The 26,226-nt window shown below is 40.2% G+C and overlaps 4 protein-coding genes across 5 annotated transcripts in view; all 4 read right to left on the reverse strand.

Moving 5' to 3' along the window:
- The window catches only part of LOC149621429 (uncharacterized), a 29,613-nt gene extending 15,556 nt beyond the window's left edge, over nucleotides 1–14,057 (reverse strand). For both annotated transcript variants that reach the window (XM_089853699.1, XM_089853698.1), the window contains exons 1-3: nucleotides 13,695–14,057; nucleotides 11,693–13,629; nucleotides 5,071–11,613 (exon numbers count right to left, since the gene is read on the reverse strand). The gene's annotated coding sequence lies outside the window, so the exon portion shown is untranslated. The remainder of the gene's footprint in view (nucleotides 1–5,070; nucleotides 11,614–11,692; nucleotides 13,630–13,694) is intronic.
- Nucleotides 14,058–20,337: 6,280 nt separating this feature from the next.
- LOC149621430 (uncharacterized) lies at nucleotides 20,338–21,477 on the reverse strand. Its single transcript, XM_089853705.1, has 2 exons — nucleotides 21,434–21,477; nucleotides 20,338–21,349 (listed from the first exon to the last, which is right to left on the reverse strand). Exons 1-2 carry the CDS (start codon nucleotides 21,475–21,477, stop codon nucleotides 20,338–20,340), a joined length of 1,056 nt encoding a protein of 351 aa, XP_089709831.1.
- A 346-nt stretch (nucleotides 21,478–21,823) lies between these two features.
- Nucleotides 21,824–23,872, reverse strand: LOC149621431 (uncharacterized). The gene is made up of 2 exons (XM_089853706.1): nucleotides 23,218–23,872; nucleotides 21,824–23,139 (listed from the first exon to the last, which is right to left on the reverse strand). Exons 1-2 carry the CDS (start codon nucleotides 23,870–23,872, stop codon nucleotides 21,824–21,826), a joined length of 1,971 nt encoding a protein of 656 aa, XP_089709832.1.
- Nucleotides 23,873–23,897: 25 nt separating this feature from the next.
- On the reverse strand, nucleotides 23,898–25,751 carry LOC149621432 (uncharacterized). The gene has a single exon (XM_089853707.1). The coding sequence runs from the start codon at nucleotides 25,749–25,751 to the stop codon at nucleotides 23,898–23,900; it is 1,854 nt and encodes a 617-aa protein (XP_089709833.1).
- Nucleotides 25,752–26,226: the final 475 nt, after the last annotated feature.

Here is a 26,226-nt window from a genome sequence, read left to right on the forward strand (position 1 = left end):
CTTAAACCAGGGTTCATGGAAACCTGGAAATACATTTTTGACTAAATACTCTGGGAATTTTAAACGATTTTAGTAAAATTCAGGAATATTTTAAAAGCATTTTTGGTCCTATATTTTCCAAAAAAACACTGTTTTTGCCTATAAAATCCCATCATTCCGGGGAAAAAAATCCAATTTTTTTCCTATAAGGAATTTAAATTTTTGGCTGGGCTCCCTGGCATTTTGTTACCTATGATTCTGAATTTTGTTCCAATTTTCAAATTTATATTTAGGAAAATGATTTGGAAAGCCTATTAGCTTTGGGTCTGAATTTTGTTACCGTTTTCAAATTTATATTTAGGAAAATAAATTGGAAAGCCTATTAGCTTTGGGTCTATCTAACAATGCACCTGCTGTCCTGAGGTCTGCGTCATCACGCTTGATTTCCGCCATGGAAAACTCTCAACCCACGTCACTTAATTATCTGTACGATAATTATTTATATTCATTGAAACTCTTAAATTCAATTTCAACTGGAATTATTTTCTTTTCGTTTCAGGGCAATTCTCCAAAAGGTAATTGAAAACAACTCCGAAAATTCCAATGATTCCTCGCTCTCTAGGATCAGTCCTTATTTATCAAATTCAACAATTGAAGATGATTTCTCTAATGAAGTAAGTAAAGCTTAAGTTTATAAGTGATATGTTCCCTTCATAAGTATGAGTGCACTTCCTTTACAAGTTCGTAACGCTACTGAGAGACTTACAGTACTCGAGATAACTAGTTCGAGGGAGAACGACGGAAGCGAGTCAATTGGTTACACTCGGTGGTGGTGGTTAATTTTGCAAGACTTCCGCATCTATGTCCTATTTAGTCTGCATTACTAAGCCTCCTTTGACAGCAGCGCCCCACTCACCAGGCGTACGTCGCTTTACCCTGAATCTATGAACTACCTAGGCCACTTCGTGAGAAGCTCCAGTCTGTACCCAGTGCCCAAACTTATGGAATGAACGTATGACGGAGAGAACTTATGAAATTTCAGAGAACTTAAGATCTAGTTTCATTTAAGCGTTAAACGTTAATTCAAGTATTTCTTTAATTAAATAAAGATTGTAGGAATTAAAGGCCCAATGCAAGAAATTGGATTCCGAAACTAAATATGCTGGGTAAGTGCGCTTAATTTGAATTGGAATTTATACGGCACCGTAGTCCTCCCAGCATCCTCAGCGGTTAGCTAGGGTCGTACCGGGCAAAATTGTAAAGGACGCTCCTGGCTCTATCTTAAAAATAGAAGCTAGTTCTCGTACAATTAAAATGGCGCTACGCGGCAGCACTTAGCAATCGCCTACCGAACCGAAGGGTAGGGGCGTGTGCGAGCGAGGTACACTGGGAGAGATACGGTGCCGCAGGTCGCCCATCATCATTTCCAATCCATCTCAACTCCCTTATACCTGAAAATAGTACTGATAAAATAATAGGCTATTTAGGCCCAAAATTTGGCCTTGTATATCTCACCAAATCATGTACACTATATAAGCCCAAAATTTTGGGCCTAAATAGAAGCAGCTTTTTTATAGTTAGAAAGTAATTAGCTTTTAAATACCTGAAAAGTGAAATAATTAATGGTTTAAAACATAAGTTTATAAGATTAAGTATGACACTTCCTATACTTCGTAATGCTAGAGACTAAAGCATGGTTTTCACTTGACCGAAAAAAAACTGCTTTGCAGCTGGACGTCAAATGTCAGATAAGTTTTTTACGTTGCCACCCAGCGGCAGCGGCAGCGTTATAGCGTTTTCACTTAGCGTACACAGTTCCCGCGCATAACGGAACCAAGGCTTACCAGACAAAAACTGAACATTGCACTAATTGCGGCCCATCTATTGCCTTTCTTTTTTGGTCTTTGTAATATTTGTTTCCCACATCTTAAAGATATGGAATGTTCCGAACCTCTTCAATAAAACTTACGGCATTCTTAGCGATAGTAACTGACTCGATTAGGAACTAAATAAATAAAAACATGGCGGACCGCGGACGTCCTCTTGCGTGGTCGAAAATGACGTCACGACTCAAGCTTATTACTGATTGGCTCGCGCAGAGCGTTAACGGTGAACGCGGCCGAAAAAATAGAGAGCTAACTCAACGTAATTTCTGTCCAGCGTAACCGAAAAAAGCCGGCGGAAATCACGCAGTCGACGGTATAAATTTAACTTCCGGCGTTAGACCGTTCACACTACGACTGAATTTTGAGTTTGGCGGAAGATAGTTTTGGGTCACGTGACAGATTTGAGTGGTTTCTATTTTGCACTCTGAATTGGTATCTTTCTCCCCCTTATCGCGTAGAACGTACCAGAAGGGATATTTTCTAACTTCCTCAATAAAGTCTTCGTTATTAACCTCTAATCTCTTTTTATTTCCATTAGTTTCATTTTTCTTTCTTGGAGGCATTTTTCCGATAAGCCTTAGTCAACCACAAAAAAAATGGCGGCTATAAATCTATCTCGCGTACGTGTGCGCTCTTGAAATTTATGGCGTAGTCTGTGGAATAATTTGATTGGCTGCGACACCGAAAAAATAGAACACCACTTACACCCGGCCAAACGACAATTTCGTCGGTCGTAAAGATTTTTTGGTCGAACCCCTTTCTGCCGGGTTTTCCGTCGAGTGGGAATCTAGCTTTAGTCAGCATTACTAAGCCTATGATAGCAGCGCCTCACAAGGCGTCGCTTTACGAGAATCTATGACCCGCGTCACTTCATGACAAACTCCAGTTTGTAACGTATCTTACGAACTTATTTTTAAAATTAGTAACACGCAACGATAAAGTGTCATGCCACTGCATGGTCATGCGTAGAAATGCTTCTAAAAAACTGATTTTAAATTAGCATAGGGTTTTTTTTGGCGCCTTAATAGTATTTATGTACTTTGTCAGGCTTGAAAATGTGGGCAGACAACTCGGTAAGCGAAACGGAGATAAGGACAAATCAATCAAAATTAAGTCATATACGGAGATTCTTAAATACTCAAGGTTATAAATTATTTAGCGTAACCGCCTCTATTTTCTTAACAGGCCTTACTTCAAAGATAAATGATCTACAACAGAAAGTAAGTTGATATGTTTCGGTTGTTTATATCTAAGACCATTGAACACAGATGAACTGAACAAAGTATAAGCTAAAACGGACCCCGTTCTTCTATTGGCATGGCCTGTCGTCGCCCCTAGCGGGAGAGTCCCGAAACTTAATTCGACTCGTAAGCCTTATGGCTGTGTGGTTTGAGTCGAATAAATTTCAATATGGGTCGGGGCGTGACGGTTTAAAGGAGCTGCCCTGAATGAGCCACGCCTCGTGTCTCAGTTGTGACGTCAGTGCCTAGGTGAAACGTCCAGGGATTAGTTTCTTCAGTGAGCGGTGGCCATGTTTTTTTACCGCTTTGGTTCTATGAGTGACGTCACACTAAGGCTTCTGAGATAGCTCTTATGGTCTTAGGTGCGCTCATCAACATAAAATTGACAAAATAGAACAAGTTTCAATATTGGTCGCGGGGTGGCGGCGCTAGAGAAGCGCTGCCCTAAAAGAACCACGCGCCTCCCAGCCGTATCTCCATTCTAGTCCACCCGTGTTGAATGGTCTTAGTTTATATTTTCTCCGCGGAATTGTCAAGTTAGAAGTATAAATTGAATAGGCTGACGTGACGTGTGATCCTTTCATTTTGATACTTTTGCAGTTAGAGATGAAAAATGAGGAATTGAAGAAAAATAAAGAAAAAATGCGTGAAGTGGGACAATTTATGCTTCAAAACTCTTAACATACCGTTTTAAAAATTTATCATTTAAAATCATATTTTTATGAATTCCACGTTTAATGTTCCACATTTTTAAAAATTTAAATAGTTTTTTACCGGAGGTGTGCGAGTCCTGATTTTTAGGTTGCGAGTCCATGTGTTCGTAGTGGAAAACTGGACTTGCCGGGTCCATAGTTGGGCACTATCATATCATTTGATAGTTTTACCAATTGATACGATAGAAAACTAAATCTGCCCCAATCAAAGTATCAATTTTGATAGTTATTTTCAAGAAAAATTTTAATTATAATGATCGATTGAGTTTGATAGCTTAGAAAGTGCACTCGAAGTTGATATGACTCATTGATTCGTTGAAATCTTCTAGAGAAAAATATCGATTTTCAACGTGATCTGGCTACTAACCCCATCTTTTAGAAATCATAAAAAATTATAGGCATTATTCCTTGAGAAATATATTGATTTTTTGAGTGATTTTATTTGGCGACATCTGTTTTCTGATTTCATTTTGAAAAGATTATGAACTAATCTTTGATAGGCAATTTTGATAGTTATGAAAATTTCTAGAAAGATAAGTCGTTTTTTGAATGATATCGAAGTTTTTAATATATTTGAACGTTAGCAAGCGTAGGTTTATTCTATAAGAAGATTCTGTACTTGGTGGTCGTTATAACCCTCTCAAATAAATAAATAACAAGGCGACCCAAGGGCTCGTAATAGTAGCCACAACGTACGAGTGAATAGCCCCTCTATACCCTACCCTAATGAGTGAATAGCGCTATCTTTTACAATGCTTAAATAATTGACCGTGCATAAAATCAGAGTGAATAGCCCCTCGATGCCCTAGTTACCCTAAACGGTGATAGAATTATTACCCGTATAAACTTACTTATGCCGTAATTGTAATATTCCGGCGAATCGAAGAACAGATAGTTTTAGTGATTATCCCCTCGATGAGTTTACAACATAGACATACCGATGCAAACTTATCGCTTCTTATAAATTTCTAACATGAACTTATGGTCAGAAGAGTTTGAAAGAGAAAAAATTCGGGAAAACACGCAATAATTGTACTATCCCGGTGCCTTAAGACCATTCTAAAAAGAACGTCAGTGAATACTTGCTTTTGCTTTCAAAATTTCCCTCGATTTCTTTGAATGTTAAAATAGGGGAGCGTGAAACTCTTATTGTCGACGGGTAAGAGGAATTTTTAAGGGAGGGTACATGGCTTAACCTAACCATCATAATTTCCTTCCTTTTAAGCAGACGAACGAAAAATATCACCTCACCTCAACTCTCTCCCATTCACTCTCCCTTCAATGACGATCGAAACATTTTATACTGTCTAAGGCAATTCTCTTTCACGACGACGCCGCCACCACCACCACCTTCACCGCCAACAACAGGCCACCACACATCGTATATGTTCATCATACGATGTGGCTAAAAATAAAATAAACGATGGTTCAACAGTTCAAACTGTGAAGACGGAGCTTCTTGTATATAGAAGCTCCGTGCTGTCACTGATGTGAACGACTACTCGAGGAGGAAGAACGATTCCACGAAATCATCCAAACGTAGAAGCAGATAAATTAAAGTGTAGATTTTCTGATTTTTATTACCCAGAGTTTTTAATTGCAATTTTTGCCTTTAATTATTATTAGTTAACCGTTTATAGTAGATGGTTTAGATTAAATCAAGGGCGAATAATTTGAAAAAGTTTGGATAGCAGCTTTTGAACTGTAGACGGTTATAAGTCAAACTTGAGAAATGAGATTATGCAAATTATATGAATATATGAAAATATTAGAAATTCTACAAAATCAGGAAATATCAGGAATCGATTAAACAGAGTAAAATTAGGTAGAGACCAAATGAATTTGATGGAAAACAATCAAATTTAAAGTCCGGAAATTAAATAATCGATTAATTTAGTCGTTTCTAAAGATTTCAGTATGATTTGATAGGCAAAAAATCTATCTAACAATGAGAGCCATTCTAACATATTGAAGGAAGATTTGATAGTTTGACCATCTATGATTTGTTGAGAGGGACTAAATCTATCTAATAACTTAATGCCAGTCTAAAATATAGCTAGAAGAATTGATAGTTTCGCCAAATATGATAGTTTGATCAGAGATAAGGGAGGTGAGATGGTGTTAAATATTTAATTATCAAAAGTGTATAAGTATTGGTGGAATTATTTTCTGTTAAAAATGTAAAAACCCAGGCTTAAAGTTTTTCATTTGGAGCATTTCAAAAACCCCTTTAGTGCCTTTCCATCCTCCAAAAATACCAATGACGTAAGGGGAAAGTAAAAGTGTATGGAAGTGAATGGAAAGGTACTATTGGTAAAAACCACCCAAGATGAAAATACAAGCTTCCAAATGAAAAACTAGAGTCGCTTGGGAAAAATATTAGTAGGATGGGGCTTACCCCCAAAAACTTTCCGACCTACCCAAAAAAGGGGAAATCACCTTGGCGACTTAAAAGCAAGGTTTACTCAGTAAACTTAAAGCAGAAATATATTACCTTACACGAAGTTCACTTCAATAATGGTTAGTACCGTGGGCATCATCTATGAAGAGAAATCCAAAAAAAAACTATGCAAGAGTGAAGAGGTGTGAATTTTTCCCCCTCCCGACGCGCGCTAGTCGCGAAGAGAAACATTTTTCCTCCCGAGAGAGAACTGTGATAAATGGCCACTGCCAAGATAATCTGACGTTTCCTAGAAACGGCGGGATTCAACTGTATTTCGCGCAAGTGAGAAACCGCTGCATAAGATACAACCATGATACGATTGTAAGAAAAGCACATTTTTCTCACTACGCGACGCTAGTGTTTTTATTTTCACCTCTCTGCCTCGCTGTTCGGGAGGAACGGTACCGTTTCTAGCCTGTAAAAATACTTCATAGATGATGGCCGGCGCGAGGTAGGGAGAAGTGAACTTCGTATAAAGTAATATATTTCTGATAATCGCCAGCACCCTCTCTTCGCCTGCCACCGGATCGACAGCACCCTCTTCTGTCTGCCACCGGATAGCCAGCACCCTCTTCTGTCTGCCACCGGATAGCCAGCACCCTCTTCGTCTGCCACCGGATAGCCAGCACCCTCTTCGTCTACCACCGTATAGCCACCACCCTCTTCGTCTGCCACCGGATAGCCAGCACCCTCTTCTGTCTGCCACCGGATAGCCAGCACCCTCTTCGTCTGCCACCGGATAGCCAGCACCCTCTTCTGTCCGCCACCGGATAGCCAGCACCCTCTTCGTCTGCCACCGGATAGCCACCACCCTCTTCGTCTGCCACCGGATAGCCAGCACCCTATGCGCCTGCCACCGGATCGCCAACACCCACTCCTTCTGCCACCGGATCGCCAACACCCACTCCGCCTGCCACCGGATCGCCAACACCCACTCCGCCTGCCACCGGATCGCCAACACCCACTCCGCCTGCCACCGGATCGCCAACACCCACTACGCCTGCCACCGGATCGCCAACACCCACTACGCCTGCCACCGGATAGTCAGCACCCTCTTCGTCTGCCACCGGATAGCCACCACCCTCTTCGTCTGCCACCGGATAGCCAGCACCCTATGCGCCTGCCACCGGATCGCCAACACCCACTACGCCTGCCACCGGATCGCCAACACCCACTACGCCTGCCACCGGATCGCCATCACCCACTACGCCTGCCACCGGATAGTCAGCACCCTCTTCGTCTGCCACCGGATTGCCACCACCCTCTTCGTCTGCCACCGGATAGCCAGCACCCTATGCGCCTGCCACCGGATAGCCAGCACCCTCTCCTCCTGCCACCGGATCGCCAACACCCACTACGCCTGCCTCCGGATAGCCAGCACCCTCTCTGCCTGCCACCGGATAGCCAGCACCCTATGCGCCTGCCACCGGATAGCCAGCACCCACTACGCCTGCCACCGGATAGCCAGCACCCTCTCTAGAATTTTGATAGAGGAGGTCAGGCATATGGGTCTGAATGCCTTCGCCTCAAGATAGCAACATTTCCCAGGGTTATGAATAAAGATGTCCTTAGAGCTTTTCCATTCACAAGGCATACAAAGTCTATAGAACTTGCATAACGGAGAGATGATGTAGTCTAAGCCCGCCTGCAAAAGCAGACAAGGACATTGGAGACATGCTCACAGAAGGTCCGCCAGGAGTCCTTCTTAGCAGCTCTAAAAGCCCTGTTGTAGGTATTAAGGGACTGCCTATATCCAGTCCAGTCACCCGTGCCCTTGGCTTTGTTAAAGAGCCTGCGCGTGTATTTCCGAAGCCGGCTGAGACCCGCGTTTCACCAAGGGACAAGCCTCGAGCAGCAAACGGTCTTAAGTGGGCAGTTACGGTGAAACAACTCAATGATGGAGCACTGTAAGTCACCAGCAGCCCTATCAAGACCCTTAGGTGAAATAAGTTTAGGGGTGTGACCATCTCCGTAGCGTAGGATTAGGTCTTCCCTATAGCCGGCCCAATTGGTCCGTTTTGGATTGCGTATCCCCGTCCTCGCCGGGACAGAAGTAGTCGCGACAGTGAAGCAGATGTGCCTGTGATCCGACAGAGACGGCTCATTGGACACATGCCAGTTAAACACGGAGGACACGAGGTTTTCCGTGGCTAGCGTGAGGTCAATGACCTCCCTTCTATTAGAAGTAACAAAAGTAGGTTCATTGTTTTGATTAAGAATATAAAGTTTACAACCAACTAAATATTCTAGTAAATCATTACCTCTCCTGTTGCAGTCAGAACTGCCCCACGTGATGTGATGAGCATTGGCGTCGCAGCCAATGATTAGTTTGTCCCCTCTCTTTTCACATTGATTGACCAAATTTATCACCTCAATTGTCGGGAGAGAGTCCGAATCGTGGGCAAAGTAGGCAGAGGCAGCCGTGATAGTCAACTTGGCATGCCCAGTGGCCAGGACTAGCTTCACGGCCGCCGTGTCCTGGGACGTGTACAGCGGTATCTCTATACAAAAAAGATCCCTCCGAACCAGAATACACGCCCTAGGTCTAGCAGCAGTAAGGTCATAAAATAGTGACCCCGCCGCGTCAAGACCGAGGATTTTGCCATGGCAAATCCACGGTTCTTGTATGTGGGCAAGATCCAGACCCTCTATAGCAAACCTCCTGCAGAGTACCGCAGAGGCCGCCTTACTATGGTGCAGATTGATTTGAATTGCACGTAGCGTCCCCATGGTCCTTAAGAGAGGGGTTCAGAAGGGTCCTAGCTACACCTCATCGGTCCCGAGACGGCTAGTGGCACCTCCCCCACCGACAGGCAAGCTCCTTGTCCCAAGATCCTCCCCCTCATCAGGACCACTAGAACGCACATCGGCTGGATCCCGAAGGGTCCCATACGATTCTTCCAGTAGGGTGGACTCATCCATGGATGAACAAGCTTCCGAATGAGCCACCCCCTCCCCCTGTGCCTAGAGCGACACCAGCGAGCTCCACAGCGAGATCCCCCATCTCGCTAGTCCCACCCCCTGCCGTAGATTCGGCTGCAGTGGTTTTGGTGGTTTCCGTGTGCTGTGGGAGTTTGAGGGAACCCTTGTCCACTCCAGTGAAGCCCACGAAACCAGCATTCTTAATGGCGTCCAGCGAGGGGCCATCGATGAACAGTACCCAGTACCGCACCGCCTTTTCCCGAGCAATCTGTAGTTTACGGCGACGTCGCACGGTACGTTTCGAAGCCTTATCAGTCACACGCACCGATAAATCGGCACGAGTATCGCTGGATACAGGCCCTAGCGTAGTGGTATCAGTGTGGGTTCTGCCCTGAGCAGACCCCTGCACCGTAGGTGTTGTAGTTTTAGAGCTGTTTTTTGATGTGTTATCCATAAGAATCCCACGAGTAAGGGGGTAAGTAAACGGTCACCCCCTGGTAGTCCCCCACCCGGGTGGAAGGCTAGATACAACGGGGTGTCGCCTGGTGCCCCGAGGGGATCGTTAGCGATACCGTAGTTTTACTTCCCCGGTACCATGCAGCCCTCGGCACGATGCCTCAACACCTTGGCTTGAGAAGGACGCGTATCCGCTTAGCCCAACACAACGTAGTGGTTACCAGCTCTCACCACCGACGAGGTGTGATACATCGCATTGATGAGGACCCAAGCTAGCGTGTGTAGAGTTAAGAACGCGAGCGGGAAGCCAAAGCAAGGGGGGGAAAGAGAGAACACCCCATCTAGCTTGCGTCCCCAACTTCGAGAGCCAAGCAAGCACTTTAATCGATAGCTTGTTTTTAAACTCGAAGTTTTTTAACTAAAAGGGGAAACTTATTTCCGAACAGACTAATTCATTCTCATGTTGCTTATATCTCGAGACAAGATTCGGGTTCAACTCAACGGGATGGAGGTGGGCTAGGCAAGCCCATTTAAAACACATACCATCGTGTGATTTTATGTTGAGAACGCTCTATGTTTCTCTAAGCCCCTCGGGGGTGGCTATGTAGGAGGAGATACTTGATAACATCCACTTGTAGGCAAAGAATTTTATCTACCACCCAATTGCTCCCTAGCTCCTGGAATTCTTGCATCCGATTACAAATAGCTTGAACACACCCGTTGATCTGATTCTCAAATTGATCCGCTAAGAGCGTAGTCCTAGTTGTACTTCGTAGGTATGGTGTGTGCTCTATCTCATAACCGTTGGGTAGTGCTTTAATATAGCGTACTCGAATTATAATATTCCATTTAATTCCCTTTCTCTTAATAAGTTGTTGCTCCAAATATTTGATGAGACTAGGAATTAGAGGTGTCATAAAACGTTCAAGGTCTGTCTGACAATCGGGTGGAGTGAATCTAGCACTTAGAATCGCATCCCCTAAGGCTAACATCTCCTCCGCATTGGAGGCAAAATCATTCTCGTCAGGGGCGGGAACCTCCTGCGAGTGAAAAGGATCCCTTTTAGATGGCATGGATTCATCCTTGGCCGGTGTAGGATCGTTTTTGGACGGTGATGATTGGCTTTCGGGAGACGTAGGTTCGCGTACGGAACAAGTAATTGGTAAATTTCCATGTATCCGAGAATGTCGTGTTAAACGTGGTTTACGGGCGAAACTTTTCCCGCACGTATCACAAGTGTATTTGACACCCTCATGTTGTTCACAAACATGTCTCGTTAACGTATCTTTTCTCCTAAAATCGAAGCCGCATACCTCACACGGAAACATATTTTATGAAGTACAAACTAGTTAACTAGGTTATAGTTCATAATGAAATACAAAACTCTGGGCGGGTTTATATACCACCCAGCGCTCATCAGTAACTTGAAACTCCGAAGATACTCGAGAGATAGAATCTAAAGGGTGAATCAAGAGATGAAAACACACGTCCAATTTTAATTGTTGGTTTATTGCAAATTATTTTTTTCGTAACAGTTTTTTATTTTATTATTTTTTTTAATCCACCTCGGGGTCGTCCATGATCTCCTGACAGATCTGCTCTACGGTGATTAAATCTTTTAAAGCATCCGTCTCGATGACCGGTTTAGTTTTCCTACCCCTCTTTTTGGGTCCGACCTTGCTCGTCGCTTTAGACCTTTTTAGATTGAGGTTTGATTGGGGTGTTTCTGGTAGGGCGACCCTGGAAAACGTTTGAGGGTTGTTGTTACACGTCTGTAGTTGTGCGTGGTCCAGAGTCGGTGACGTTGTCGGAATAGGTTCCTGGTGGGTGATTGGTATCGCCGTTGGGATAGACAACTGAGTGGAGCGTGGAATTGGAAAACCCTGCATGGAGGTATTGACTTCGATCCCCAGAGAGCTCAGGATGTCTACCACTTCTACTTCACCCTCGACTGGGATGTCGATTTTTTTGACCTAAAGGTATATTTACATATAAACTCAAATGCAATTTTAAAGTACCTTACGAGGCTAGTAATAATAAAGAAAATCTTACCGATATGAATTTTTGACTTCCTTTTAGTGCGTTAGTCCGAACGTTCTCCAGGTTCGCATGATAGGGGAGATTCACCCTGATTTGACTGGTCCCCTCGTCAGGGAAGATACCGTTATGCCATCGCTGATGGTATTTGCGAATTATTATAGAAAAAACTCTGAATGTTTGTTCTAGCTCCGGGGTTATCAATCCTAGGGTGGCTGTATACAGCAGACTGCATATGGTTGGGATAGACGTCGTAGAATCCATAGTTGCGATGAGAATGTGTTGATGAGAGAATGATATTTTCTATCTATTCCAACAATTTTATATAGAATAAAAATCCTCTCAAACCATAAATAACTGAAGTACTATATGGAGAGCTTTCTAGAAATATGGAAAAACACTTGTATTAAATTGGTAAGCTTTTTATCCTAAAATTGAGAAATCGGTTATCAGTTTGGATTGAATTTTTTTTAAAATAAAAATTCTCTCCAAACCATAAATAACTAAATACGGAGAGCTTTCCAGAAATATGGAAAAACACTTGTATTAAATTTGTAAGCTTTTTATCTTAAAATTGAAAGATCGGTTATCAGTTTGGATTGAATTTTTATTATTTATACACAAAAACTTTAATTTTTAAGCCACAAATTTAATTTAAAAACTTTAATGGACCAACACGGAGTGTTTTTTTATGGAATTTACATAGTTCAAATTCTGTTTCGAGTAGTTCAAGTGGTTCTCGCGTTAATTTCGGGCAGCCTAGAGATTATCTCTGAAAAGTGGTTACACACGCGGAGAATATGATCGTCTGAATACTTTATTCACTCATCGTCAAAACCTTGTTTGTTTGAACCACCTCTAAAAAACTTACCACCCAATCTCCATCTTATATATATGTATATGGTCCTAAATATATAACCGTGGTCATCGAAATCTCTATACTTTGCCTATTAATAACATCGTAATTAGGTGCTTTTCACGGTCTCTATGGTTACTTCTCTCTGAAAATTGGTTACTCACGCGGAGAATATGATCGCCTGAATACTTAAGCATATATACTAGAATTACCGAAGCCCCAGCGTTTTATCATATGAAATACATGATGTCGCTGACGACAACCTGCGGTTAAACCACTCTTCAATTACCAGGGGACATATTCGGGGGATGTCCATTGAATTAAAATTAGCATGGATAACACCCCTGACTAGAACTGCCTTCCCATTATGGTTACAGATAATAAAATTTCAGTCTTTTCCCTCCATTACCTCTATTTCAAAAGATAAACACCGAACTTGAACACCGATAAGCTCTGCCGGGCATTTGGAATGGGCCATATTCTTGATTTCTAATCCGCCGTTGAAACACTCCGAAACTCCGGCGTCTTATCACACCCCCTCGCGGGGTGTCACTGATATCGGTCTGCGGTTAAACCATTCTTCGATAGCCGAGGAGATATTCAGAGAAATCACCGTCGAAGGAAAATAAACATGCACTCCCTATAGCATATACGACCAAAAACCATCTCCCCATTATGGTCAACTCTCCTTTTCCCTTTACTGGGAGCTCTCTATTAAAGATGTTATTGAAAATTCCAAGAAGATAAACCCATTGGTATATATAAGTGATCTCTGGGGACACGCTATCAAAAACATAGTACCGACTAAATAGGAAGCTAACTGCAATAACCGAACATATGTATATCCGGTCTGTCTTAACCTACCACTAACATAACAAAGGCAGTGCCATACTTGTGGAGCATTTAGGGTAAACTTATAATAATATGACAACGTGCCAGTTAATACTGAATAATAACTGAAGTAAAATAATATAAGAAACCTCCTATTACTTCTAATAATACAACATTTTAATGAATATTTATAATACCTTTGGTAACAGAATATGTTTTAGAACCCTTTTTCTTTATTTCCATCTTCAAATATTCTAGTTCTTCCCTGAACCGAAAGATTATTTTCTAAATTTAAGTGACATGTATATTAAAATTTTCTTTTGCGCTTACCATTTGCTGAACAAAAAAAGATCCAAATTTTTCATTTGTATATCCAAATTTTTCCTTTCCATAGACCAACGTTCAAATGTTTCTAAGCCCAGATTCACTTTGTATACTTTCGGTCTATTTTTTGTTTCCATATTATCCTAATTAATTAGCATAAAATCCGAATACAATACTGCTAGAACGTCTTCTACACATAAAACTAAGAAAAAACCCTAACTTATAACGCAAACATTCAATCAATGAACCGCAATAATATTCCGTGAACCGCGTGAAGTTGGTCCCCGCGGGAAGTTAGGAGGAAGTACCAGACTTAGTAGGAATGGTAGAAATTATGGTTAGAATTCCCCCAGACGAGTCCATTCTCAATTCTCTAGAAAAGCGGCCGTTAATATCAATGCGGGTGCACACTGAAGATTTTTGTCTCTTTCGAGAAAAAAAGGCTCTTAAAACACGAAAATATTCTTTGTGTACACCCGGCTTCAGAGTGGGCCACATAGATACAAGCGCCATCTATTTCAGAAAAGTGAACTACGAAACGGAATTTTAAAAGTAGGGGGTGTGATAATGTTCCTTTAAAAGGAGAGCTGGTAGACGGGTAAATTTGATAATTAAAACCGTCTATATGACGGAACTACATAAGACTCAATTTAGAGCCGGCGCATATGCCCTGGTGACCGGCTTTTAGACAATGTTTGGATCCCAGGCCCTTCAATTAATAATATAGAATTAAATAGAAAAATAATTTTAACCTTGGTTTTTAATATGGTATAGGAGAGGCATCCCAATTTATTATTTGATAAAAGAGGAAATAAGAAAAATACTGATTAAGAAGACGGGTGGTAAAATAAAGAGGGGTAAAGAGTACTGTAAAGCTGCGCAGTATTTAGAAACATCAAAATGGATGGATAGGCTTCTACCACCCAAAAATAAAATTAGAAACTATGAAGAAGAAACAGTTGTCAAGGAAAATAAAAATAAAAATGAAAAAAAAAGAAGTAGTAGAAGACAAAACATGAAACGAGGAAAATGAAGAGAAAAACGATAAAGCGATGGATGATCAAGAAGAATCTAGTACAGATTCTCGTTACGATCACGATGACCATGACGACGAGGAGTTTGAAGAAATTTATAAAATTTCTAAAATTTAAATGTTTAAAGAAATGCTTATTAAGTTATTTTGAAAACATTTTCTGCCATTTTATACAGAGATATCATAACTTGAACAACAGGTTCAGCCACTTCCGCTGCTCTTCTTAAACACACAGACGATAAAGAAAAGAAAAGATTTTTTGAGGGAAAGAAAGAAAATTTTAAGCGTAAAATTTCTTTTCTATTTTTTCATTGTGAAAAAATGTTTCTTGGTTCGTTAAGTAGTTTCTTTTGAACAGGATAAAGTTTTTGACTTCTACTTATATAAAAAAATTATTTTTGGAAGAGAGGGAAGAAAAAACAGTTCAATTAAAAGGAATAATAAAAAAATTAAGTGAAAGCAATACAATTTTTTTTATTTAAATGAAAAAAATTCTTCGAATTTAAAGGAAAAAAATATATTTCAAGTAAATTTAATAGAATGGAAAAAAATCAAATGGAAAAGGCAATTATTTTTAGGAAGGAAAAAAATTTGGCAATTAAAACTTTTTTATAAAAAATATATGTGATAACGAAATACCTCATGGAGCCAAAGAACTTTTTAAGAAAAAAGAAATTTCTTTAAGGTTATATATTCATTATTATAAAAAAATAGCGGGTAAATAATATTTTATTATTTCCCTTGTACATGAATAATGATTAAACAGTATTACGAAAAATGTATATTTTGTGTTAAAATTTTAATTACTTACACCCTTGAAATAATTTTTGTTGTAGTATAACCTTCAATTTAAAAATGGTTTGTTCAAAAAGGAAATGTTTTTAGGGGAGGTCACTTGGTTATTATATCAAAAAGGTAATAATTAGTAATACAATTTAATTAATTTTAGACACTATTAGTACCGTTTTCACTCGGAAAAACTCATTTCGGGAGAACTTTTTCAAAAATTTAAAAGTATACCTGCGAAAGAGTCTACTCATAAAAGTCAAGGAAAATAATTTACTTTTAACAACAAAGGAAATCACAAATAATTGTAAGATTTTTTAGCAGTTGGTAAAGTCATTACCTTTAGAGTATACTTCTACGTTATTTCCAATAAAAGTTACGCAATTAAGATGTAGTTCTTTAACTTCTCTGAAGGATTACATCTTCACATGCTTTAAGTGCAAGCAGACGACAATCTAGTTTGTTAAAAAGTATCTGCAAGTTTGTAAAAAAAAATTCAAATGCGTCTGCAAATTAGTATATGGTTTGTAAAAAAAAGTATCTGCAATTTTGTAAAAATAGTGGAAAAAGTATTTGCAAATTAGGTTTCTGTTTTCAAACCTTTCGAAGGGTTCGTTACCGGAATTCTCTGCAAGTTTGTAAAAAAAGTTTGTAAAAATTTTATCTGCAAATTAGGACCTCCTATGGGTACTTGTACCGTGATTTCCTCGTTTCGACTTAGCACGCTCGAATTCAGAAACTTTGGATTCAAGGGTATCGACTTTGGTAACCAAGGATTCAACATGGCCTTGAAGGGATTTGATAGTATCGTCCGAGGATTTTCACTCCTTCTTCTTGTTATAATTGACAGAAGACAGGACATTACGCTACAGACTGCCCTGATAAACAACCCAGCAAGTCGGGGGAAGCCAAAGCGGGAAAGATCCCTCGCGGTCCCTCTCCCGCTGCCAAATAAACAATTCTATAAAGAAGCGTGTCGCGTTCCCCTTAAGCATTGAATCCGTTAAAAAAGGTTTTATTCACAAAAAGGTCACTATTCCGGTTATTTTTGAACACCCAAAATTAGATAGTGGGGCAGATGCTTCTTTTGTTAGCTAAGATCAATGGCAAAAGATTTGCAAATTTAGAAACTCTTGAGAAATTCCTGAAGATGAACATTTAGACTGTGTAGCTTGGGGCGACGGTCCTTATACGTTTACTAAAAGTTTCCAAGAATTAGAATTCTCTCATTAAGATAATGGGACTAAAAAAGTATTAAAACTTCAATTCTATACTGTTCCTTCCCTTACCAGTGACTTTATATTGGGGCAGGATTTTCTTGAGGAATATAGGGTCAAGTTAGATTTTGAATGTTCACATTGTTCAGTGGGAAACCAAAGGATCCCTTTTTCAATTCCATCAGAAGAAGATCCAGTAAACATGGAGATATTAGGGTCAGCCGCCCAAATTTGGAACACTTTTCTTTAAATCATCATAACTTAAGTTTGAGAGCTTCAAATGAACATTTTAAGGGCTAATTTTGGAGATTAAAATTCCTTCTATCCATAAAACACGGCCTCAAGACTCTATCATAAATTCCAGAGAAGATGCTAGTGATGTAGGGTTAGGTGCCCATCTTTCCCAAATCCAAGATAATATAGAAGTTCCTATAGCTTACGCAAGTACAGGACTTAGACGCAGAAACTAGGTACTCCATAAAGCGAGAAGGAATGTTTAGCCATTTATTGGGCCGTTAAAAATTTAGACCCATTTTAGAAGGTCGGAAATTTACAGTTCTCACTGACCATTAAGCTTTACAGTGGTTATTTTATATAAGGGAACCAAATTATCCTCTAGTTAAATGTACCTTCAAACTTTTGATTTTAAAATTAAACAAAAGAAAGGAGTAGAGAATGTGGTAGCTGACGCTTTGTACAGTGCCCCGATAAACGTCTTAAGATTAAGCCTTAGTTCCTCCCTTTCTCAATCTACTAGCATTCAGGATCCAACTAGTAGAAGTTTAAGTTACAAAACAAATAGTAGTACTACAACATCCTCTACTAACACTGAGCAAGGTCAAGTACGTCCCCCAAGGTCCTAGAGCCTTTTATTCAATTTTCACTTTGGAAGACGTGAGACCATCTCAAAAGGAAGACCCTTTTGCTTCTCCCATAATAACTTCCTTAGAAGATCCTAACCCAGTTAGGCATAAATTGTTTGAGCTCAAGAATAATCTTCTGTATAAAAAGACCTTATAGGAATTGTCCTGAAAAAAATTTATTTACCCCCCCCCCCCCGCTTAAGACTAAATCGAGTAATTGGCGAGCTAATATCATTCTATTTAGGGTATCACCATGAGCAATGGGATGAAACCCTGGATCTTCTTCAATTTGCTTTAATTCTGCACCCCATGAAACCACGGGCAGATCCCCTTTCTTTTCGAATTTAGGGCGGGAGCCACGTCTCTCTTGGGATTTGGATATTGAAGAACCCATTCAGGTCCCTGATGATCCCGACCGTACTGAAGCTTTAAAAGTTCTAGTCCCATTGGTGACTTGACTAGAATTTCCTGTGTTGGTACATTTTCAGACACTAGGGTACTTGAAGGCGTTTCAGGTGAAAGCACTCTAGGCCTCGCCACAAATTCTTCATTTGGCAAGCCCATCGCAAGAACTTCTGCCGCAGGGCAACTACAAGTTTAATTACACAATTTATTAATTTGTAGCATTTTGGTTTCACGTCAAGTAATGGTTAGTGAGTACTTACGTTGACAGATAAATCTTATTCGCCTCCTGATTCTGCCGTTTAATTTTGAAACATTTTTTACGGGACTTGCCCTTATTGGACAATGGGAGCCGCGCTTTTGCCATTGTTACTTGTCAGAGAAACAATTCCCAAGGCGTCTAATAAATGGGCCCACATATATAAGTTTTGTCGCGATGCAGAAAGTTTCGGTTTGTGGTTTGAAATTCAGGCAGTAACCACGGAAAGTGAAGAGTGTACCTAGGTCTTTCTGGTTCGACAGTCTGTCAAATCAGCGATGCTAGATTGAAAACCTTGAACCCGCCAAAATTTAATTGGAAACAAGCCCAAAAACCGTCAGATGATATTTCGAAAAGCAGCCCAAAACTAACTAACAGCCAACAACAGTTCTATTTCCAGCCAATATTTTAGAGAAGAAGCCCAATTGCTGGCTTTCAAGCGCAATATGGCATCCCTGGTAACTATAACGACACAGTCCTATCTCTCCTCTTTGATCTCTCTCTCACGCGTACCTACCTCGACGCACAGCTGAGTAGTCTGACGTCACGTGATCCGACCGGTTTTGAATAGGGGGCTCAGGGAGAGGATGGTATCTCCGAGACTACTTATAGGGACTAAGTCTCGGCCATGGGAACTGTAAAATTCTGTAGAGCGGAAGGAGGAAGGAAGGAAGGGGAGGGACCCAGTCCATGTTTAGCAATAAAATCTTCAGTGGGTGAGGCTTACCCTCGAGGGAGTGACGACATGCGCCAAAAAATAAAATGGGTACTTAGTGACATCGGTAGTGAGTTTTTGAACTAAAACCAAAATTAGGTTTTAATTCAATATCTCCGCTAATTTCAAATATTTTATTATCAAATTAATTCAGGGCACGTAGGATTTAAAAACTCATCAATCAATACCAATTTAGAAATTTTCGGCTAATTGGTTCGCTTTAATCAACGGAAAATGTCATCACAAATCCTTTCCCATTAAAAATTAATTTCAAAATTAATTAAACATTTTTTTATATGTTGAGATTACTTCATGGCAAAGAGAAGGATACAGTCTTAATTTTTCTGAAAACCGTGTATTTATAAGTAAAGCTGTTGCTTCTAATCAACGTGAGAAAAATGACCAATTTCCCATTGAAATTTAGCTAAGCTTTACCTTCCACCTTAACAAGAACATACTTTTGGAACTTATTAACCGTAACTTCTCTAACAAATCCTCTCAAGAAATTATTATACTCTCCCAAATTCTTGAAATTTCGAAGGTTTTCTTTCGTAAACGGAAATATTCCATTGATAAGGTAATTGTAAATATCCCCATACCTAACTTTCGGTAGAAGATTCAGGAATTGGAAATCTGTGTCTGGTCTAACATATAGAAAATCTTTTGGTTTCAGCGAATACGGGTCAATAAAACCTTTTCTATATAACGATTTTTGACGTGTAATTCCAGACCCTTTGAATAATCCCAATAAACAGTAACACTACTCGTTATGTTAGCCATAGGTAATTAACTTGAATTTGCAGGCAAATTTTCCTTCAAAATGGCGGATCCTAAACATTTACTTTGAAAGTACCACATAATGTTTGAGTTACTGGTCAATTAAGTATGTTAACATGTCAAAGGAATTAAGGTATAAGCAGACGACAAACGTCACTGATATTACTCTATAGGCCATGAAATTAATCCCGACTATACATCGTCGAAATCTACTGAAATTTATCTAAAGGTATAGGATAATATTTAGTTGAAGAAATATATGTACTCGCACAATTATTAACGTGATCGGAAAAACAATACTTTATTTCTGCGCGATAAGTTTCGCGTGGTACAATCTTTAAAAACTAAAGGCTAACTAATTTCAACTTAAATCCAGCGGTCAAAGGTAAGCTCGTATTGTCTCTTTTTAAGGCAACTAAAATTAATATTTAAGAGTAAAAAATCCGAAATTAAAGACAATTATTTTTTAGCTCTTTATCGACTAGTTCATTTTTTAAACATATTCAAACAGAGACTTATTTTTTATGAATTCTCTTCATTCTCCCACCAAAATGAGTTTAACTTATTTTTAACATTAGACTAATAAATTATTTAATTCTATCTTATTTCTATCGGATATATCAACTTTAAAGGTCTTTTTATGATATGGCCGTTGACGTTTCTAACAGAGCAAGCTCGTGTAATTCCATCGCGTCCAGGATGTAGATCAGTGATACGTCCAATCTTCCAAAGATGTCGTGGTAGTCGGTCGTCTTGTATTATAACAACGTCATCAATTTTAAGTTCCGGCTGATTAACTTTGGCTCGAATGACCCTTTGAGCAGTCCGAAGTTCCAGTAAATACTCCTGTCGCCATCTTGTCCAAAATCGGTTAAGTAACTCCTGTCTATATTTCCACCTCTTGGTGAGGCCATCTCTTGTGGATTTAATTTCATTCATCTTGAAGTTCCGTGGTGGCAATGCGTCCAGTCTTTTCCCAACCAGAAAGGGAGATGGAGTTAGCGGGGTCGGTTCCTCATGATCATTGCTGATATACGTGATAGGTCGAGAGTTTATGACCGACTCCACTTCAATTACAACTGTTTCCATTTCTTCATATGACAAAAGCGCTTTACCCAGTGTCTTCTTAATACATTCTTTCATTGTCCGAACCATACGTTCCCACATGCCACCCCACCAGGGAGCTCTGTCAACAATAAATCGCCATTCGATCCGTTTAGTGCCAAAATACTCCTTCATTTCGTTCGTCAACACAGATTCCCAAAGTTTGGATATCTCCCGATCAGTTTTCTTGAAGGTCAAAGCATTATCGGACAAGAATAATCGACTAACTCCTCTTCTCCCGATGAATCTCTTTAGCGCCAATATAAAATGTTCCGCGTTGAGACTGGAAACTAGTTCTAGATGCACGGCTCTGGTAGTTGAACAGGTGAAAAGAGCGATGTAGCTTTTTGATTGCTGCGTCCAGGACTTGGATTCCGCGTCATAATGCTTGGTGATAACTGGACCAGCAAAATCCACTCCAGTTGCTTCAAATGGAACGTTTGCAACAACTCTCTCTGGTGGTAACGGTGCAGTGTCGTGATTGAGAGGTTTCGATTTCCAGATCCTACATTTTTGGCATTTTGAGAGGACGCTCTTAATTATTTGCCGACCTCTTGGAACCCAGAATCTTTATCGCAGATTAGCTAACGTGACGCTAACACCCATATGTTTCTGGTCGACGTGTTGCTTCATGATTAGCAAGTGAGTAAACGGATGGTCTCCTGGTAGAATTATTGGATGTTTTTCATCGTAGTCCAAATTCGAGAACTGAAGTCTCCCACCAAGCCGTAAAAGGTCGTCGTCGTCTATGAAACCTTTAAGTCAGATATTTCCGAATCTTTTGCTATTGGTGTGTTGTTCTTGATAGCCATGATTTCCCTTTGATATGATTCGTGTTGAACCTTCTTAATCCAGTATCTTTCTGCATCAGTATTTCTTCGGTGGTGAGAGTTCCCCTCAGTCGGTTTCCTTGTTGCCGTTTTGAATTGGTCAGGAATCGTTTAATCCAAGCTATTATTCTTACTACTCTCTCATAGTTTTAATAATCTATCAATTTCAGGAGTGGTTCCGTCTCCAGCGTTTTAAGAGTCATAGCCGTTAGACTTTCAACATCCCTTGAATTGGGTCTTCGTTCGACTTCGATTTTTATTTCGTCTTCTTCCGTGAAACCGTTATCTCTAGGTTGGTCTGGCCATTCACCCTCCGGTTCCCTTAGAAATTTTGGACCTTTCCACCACAAGTCATTCGATATAAGCTCCGTGACATTTAACCCTCTAGTCAAAAGATCTGCTGGATTAAGGCTTCCTTTGACGTGTCTCCATAAAATCGGGTCGTAAGAGTTTTGGATTTCGCTTGTACGGTTACTGATAAATGATTTCCATTGTTTTGTGGTGCCCTTGATCCATGAAAGAGTTATCGTAGAGTCACTCCAAAAATGTATCGTTGGATTTTCTTTAGCAAAATATAACCGAACAGTGGTCATTAGTTTTGTCCCAATAACGGCTCCCATAAGTTCCAATCTGGGAATTGTTAACTTCTTCAGTGGAGCGACCCTTGACTTGGCTATGACTAAGTTCACATCTACATCTCCATTAGAGCTCTCGATCCGGAAATAAATCGTTGCGCCGTACGCTCTTTCGCTGGCATCGGTGAAGCAGTGTAACTGAAGTTTGTCTCCTTGAGTTGCTCCGTAAAATCGAGGGATTTTTATTTCTTCTAGGTAACGTAACTCCAAACACCAGGTTCGCCATTGTTGCTTCAAATCTTCGGGAATAGTTTCATCCCATTGTGTGCCTCTCTGCCATATTTCTTGAAATAGACATTTGACTCGAATCGTGAATGGAGTAACGAATCCAATTGGATCGAATATTCTTGATGACGATTGAAGTATAAAGCGCTTCGTATCTTCTCGGCTACGGAGAAACTCCAAAAGGTTTGTGACATCAAATCTAAATTCATCATTGCCAGGTTGCCAGGTTAGGCCCAATACTTTTAAGGGCACTCCAACGGGTTTTAGCATCTTGATTTTGGTTTCTTCAAGGTTCCGAAGTTGATTTTGGAGCCCTCTTGAATTGGACTGAAACTTTCTCAGTGGCATCCCTGCTTCTTGAAGGATTAATTTAGCTTCAAGGGCTAATTTTAGCGCGGTATCTTCGTCATGAGCTCCACCCAAGAGATCGTCTACATAAAGTGAATTCTTCAACAGTTCGAACGCCTCTGGGTAATCTTTCTTGTACTTGTCTAGGTGATGGTGAATAGTAGCCGCCAGAAGGTATGGACTTCCGTTTATCCCAAAAAGGACTCTTGTCATCCGCAGAACAATCTTCTCAGTAGTTCCGGAACCCAATTTGCCATCTTTAAGCCAGAAGAATCGAGTAACATCACGGTCTTCTTAAGTTAGTGCAACTTGTAAAAATGCCTTCTCGATGTCACCAGTGAAAACTACTTTATGTTTCCGGAACTTAAAAAGCAGTCCCAAAAGATCAACATTGAGTGTCGAACCAGGATGAAGGCAATCGTTTAACGATGGTGAGCCAATAGTGTGAGACGAAGCATCGAACACAACCCTCGTCTTGGTCGTTACTCGATCCTGCTTTACAACTTCGCGATGAGGCAAATAAAATGAGCGTCCGGGTATTCCATCTCCTTGAACTATTTCAGCAAATCCATTATCCAGATACGTTCGAATGACTTCTGAATAGTCTCGAAATAGGTTAGGATCTCTTCGGAATTTCTTCAGTAGATGCTCAAATCGTCTCTCGGCTACGGCTAGGTTGTTGTTCATAAGTACTGCATTGCTTTTCCACGTCAGACCCACTGTATACCTATGTCCATCGTATTTTATCTTGGAGTCGAAGTCACGTTGTATGGTTTCTTCAATGGCAGACTTTTCAGAAGGTTTATCTATGATTCCCAAGGAGTCAAGATCCCAGAATGCTCTTAATTCTCTAGAAATACAGCTGTCTTCTTCCGTCTCAAAATAGGCGTTTAAAACGCATACGTTATGTACTCCACTCTCTCTGGTTTCGATATATGTGTTATGTGCTGGACCCAACAGGGACCATCCGAAAAGAGTCTCTACGGCCATTAACGAATCTTGAATCCTTTCTATATTACACGTCACGATCTTCCAATAGTAGTCGGCTCCCACCAGAAGCCCGATTTCTTTGTTTTCCGTTCGGATTTTTATGAACGTCGGCTAGTTGTATACCCTTCGCTTGCGCTATCGCAATTATATCTTCTCGGGGGAATCCCAATATAGCTGTACTGATGTGTGGTGATTCTACAGCTTCTATTGATATGGATCGAGAACTTTTGAGGTGTCCAAGTGTTATCTTGACTCTTCGTCTTTCAATCTTACGACTCCCGGCTTCAAAACTATGCATGTTCATACACTCTCTACCTACTTCCGGTAAATTCAACTTCTTGGAAATCTTGTCCAACAAGTAGGTACGATGACTTCCATTGTCTATGAAGTAACGTATGATCAAATCTTTCTTTCCATTTGAAACTCGTGCCCATCCGGTTTGTAGGTATATTTCTGGTTTTTTCTCGAACGCTTCTCTTAGCGAGATAGTTCCCATCAGGTTGGCACTGGATTCTGGCTTCTCATTCCCTGTATCTTCCTTGTCAGGGAACTGTTGTTCGCAAACGGTTTGATGATGACGTCGACTGCAATATTTACAGGTGACCTTTCTTGCTCTACAGAATCTTGCTATGTGATCTGGTTCCAGGCAGACAAAACATCTTCCAAGAGACCTGATGATGACTTTTCTTTCCGCTGATGTGAGAGATTTGCAGTCTTCTATTCGATGTAATTCCTTACAGAAGATACAAGTTGATTCCGTCCTCGTTGGCCTTGTAGTGGTGTTGAATGACATAATTGATGAAGGTTGTTGTGACCTCGTTTTGTAATTAGAGTTGTCTTTACGATAAGTTATTTCTACTTGGTTCCTGTAGTCTCTATGATTTTGATTTACAGATGGTGCTCCTTTTAGTTTGACTGCTTGTTCTCTACTTTCTACTTCGTCCCGTAAAAATTCGATAAGTCCTTTAAGCTTCGGTCCTTTAATTTTTCGGCTTTGTAGTGAGTAACTCAACACAATGTCTTCTGGTAAGAGTTCGGTTACCATTGGTATTAGAAACACTGCGTAGGATTCCGTGTTTTCCTTCAGGGACTCTAGACTCTTTATGTTGATATACAATGTATCGAAGAACCTCCGTAATCCTTTTATGTCCGACGACTTTCTGACTGGCTCGATACATCGTAATTTAGACGTGTACTCTCGAACAAGATCTTCCTCGTTTCCGAAACGTTCAGTCAAAGTTTCAATGGCTAGTGAGTAGTTTTGGCCCGTCAATGACAACCCGGAGATACTGGCTCGTGCAGTTCCATTTAAGTAACTCCTCAAATAAGTGAACTTTTCTTCGTTCGCTAGATGACGATTATTATGAATAGTCACTTCAAACTGCGACCAAAATTCTTGCCATTTGTTGATGTCTCCCGAGAATCTTTCTATGTTGATTTGTGGTAATTTGACTGTCGGCATTTGGATTGATGGAACGTGTGTTAGTTCGGTCTCCGCATCTTCGTTGAATTGAGGTAGGTCATATCGATTAACCGGCACTCTTAACCTTGATGAGGTTTCTTGACCTTCATTTACGTTTATGTCTTGAAGAGAAATCTTACAGAGAGCTTTACAATTGATAATCTTCTCTACGTATTCTTCACACTCTATGAGTTCATCATCATAATCTTCAGTTATGGTGATTTCGTCTTCAACTAGAGCATCCAGTTCCTTCAGTTTCAATTCTTTGTCTTCAAGTTGTAATAAGTAACTTGTTATACTGGTCCTTGACAAAGCCGTCGCTGATGCTCCAAATTCGTTTTCAATCTTCTGAATTAACCTTGTAAGTGAGCTTCTTACAGTACCTCGTTTCCATTTTAGCTTCGCAAAGTGATCCATGATGTCGTTTGATGTCTTGGAGTGTACGTCCTCTTCTTGTAATTTTCACGCGACACAACTATGTTAATCGTCCGCTAACAGTCTACAATATTTCTTTACGCAACTAAACTATCCCTCCCAGGTTTCGGCACCATGAAATTAATCCCGACTATACATCGTCGAAATATACTGAAATTTATCTAAAGGTATAGGATAATATTTAGTTGAAGAAATATATGTACTCGCACAATTATTAACGTGATCGGAAAAACAATACTTTATTTCTGCGCGATAAGTTTCGCGTGGTACAATCTTTAAAATCTCAAGACTAACTGATTTCAATTTAAATCCAGCGGTCAAAGGTAAGCTCGTATCGTCTCTTTTTAAAGCAACTAAAATTAATATTTAAGAGTAAAAAATCCGAAATTAAAGACAATTATTTTTTAGCTCTTTATCGACTAGTTCATTTTTTAAACATATTCAAACAGAAACTTAT

The sequence above is a fragment of the Phalangium opilio genome, unplaced genomic scaffold, assembly GCF_054372755.1.
Source record: "Phalangium opilio isolate 3A_F unplaced genomic scaffold, DU_Popi_V2 ptg000204l_1, whole genome shotgun sequence".
In the NCBI taxonomy this organism is placed as follows: Eukaryota; Metazoa; Arthropoda; class Arachnida; order Opiliones; family Phalangiidae; genus Phalangium; species Phalangium opilio.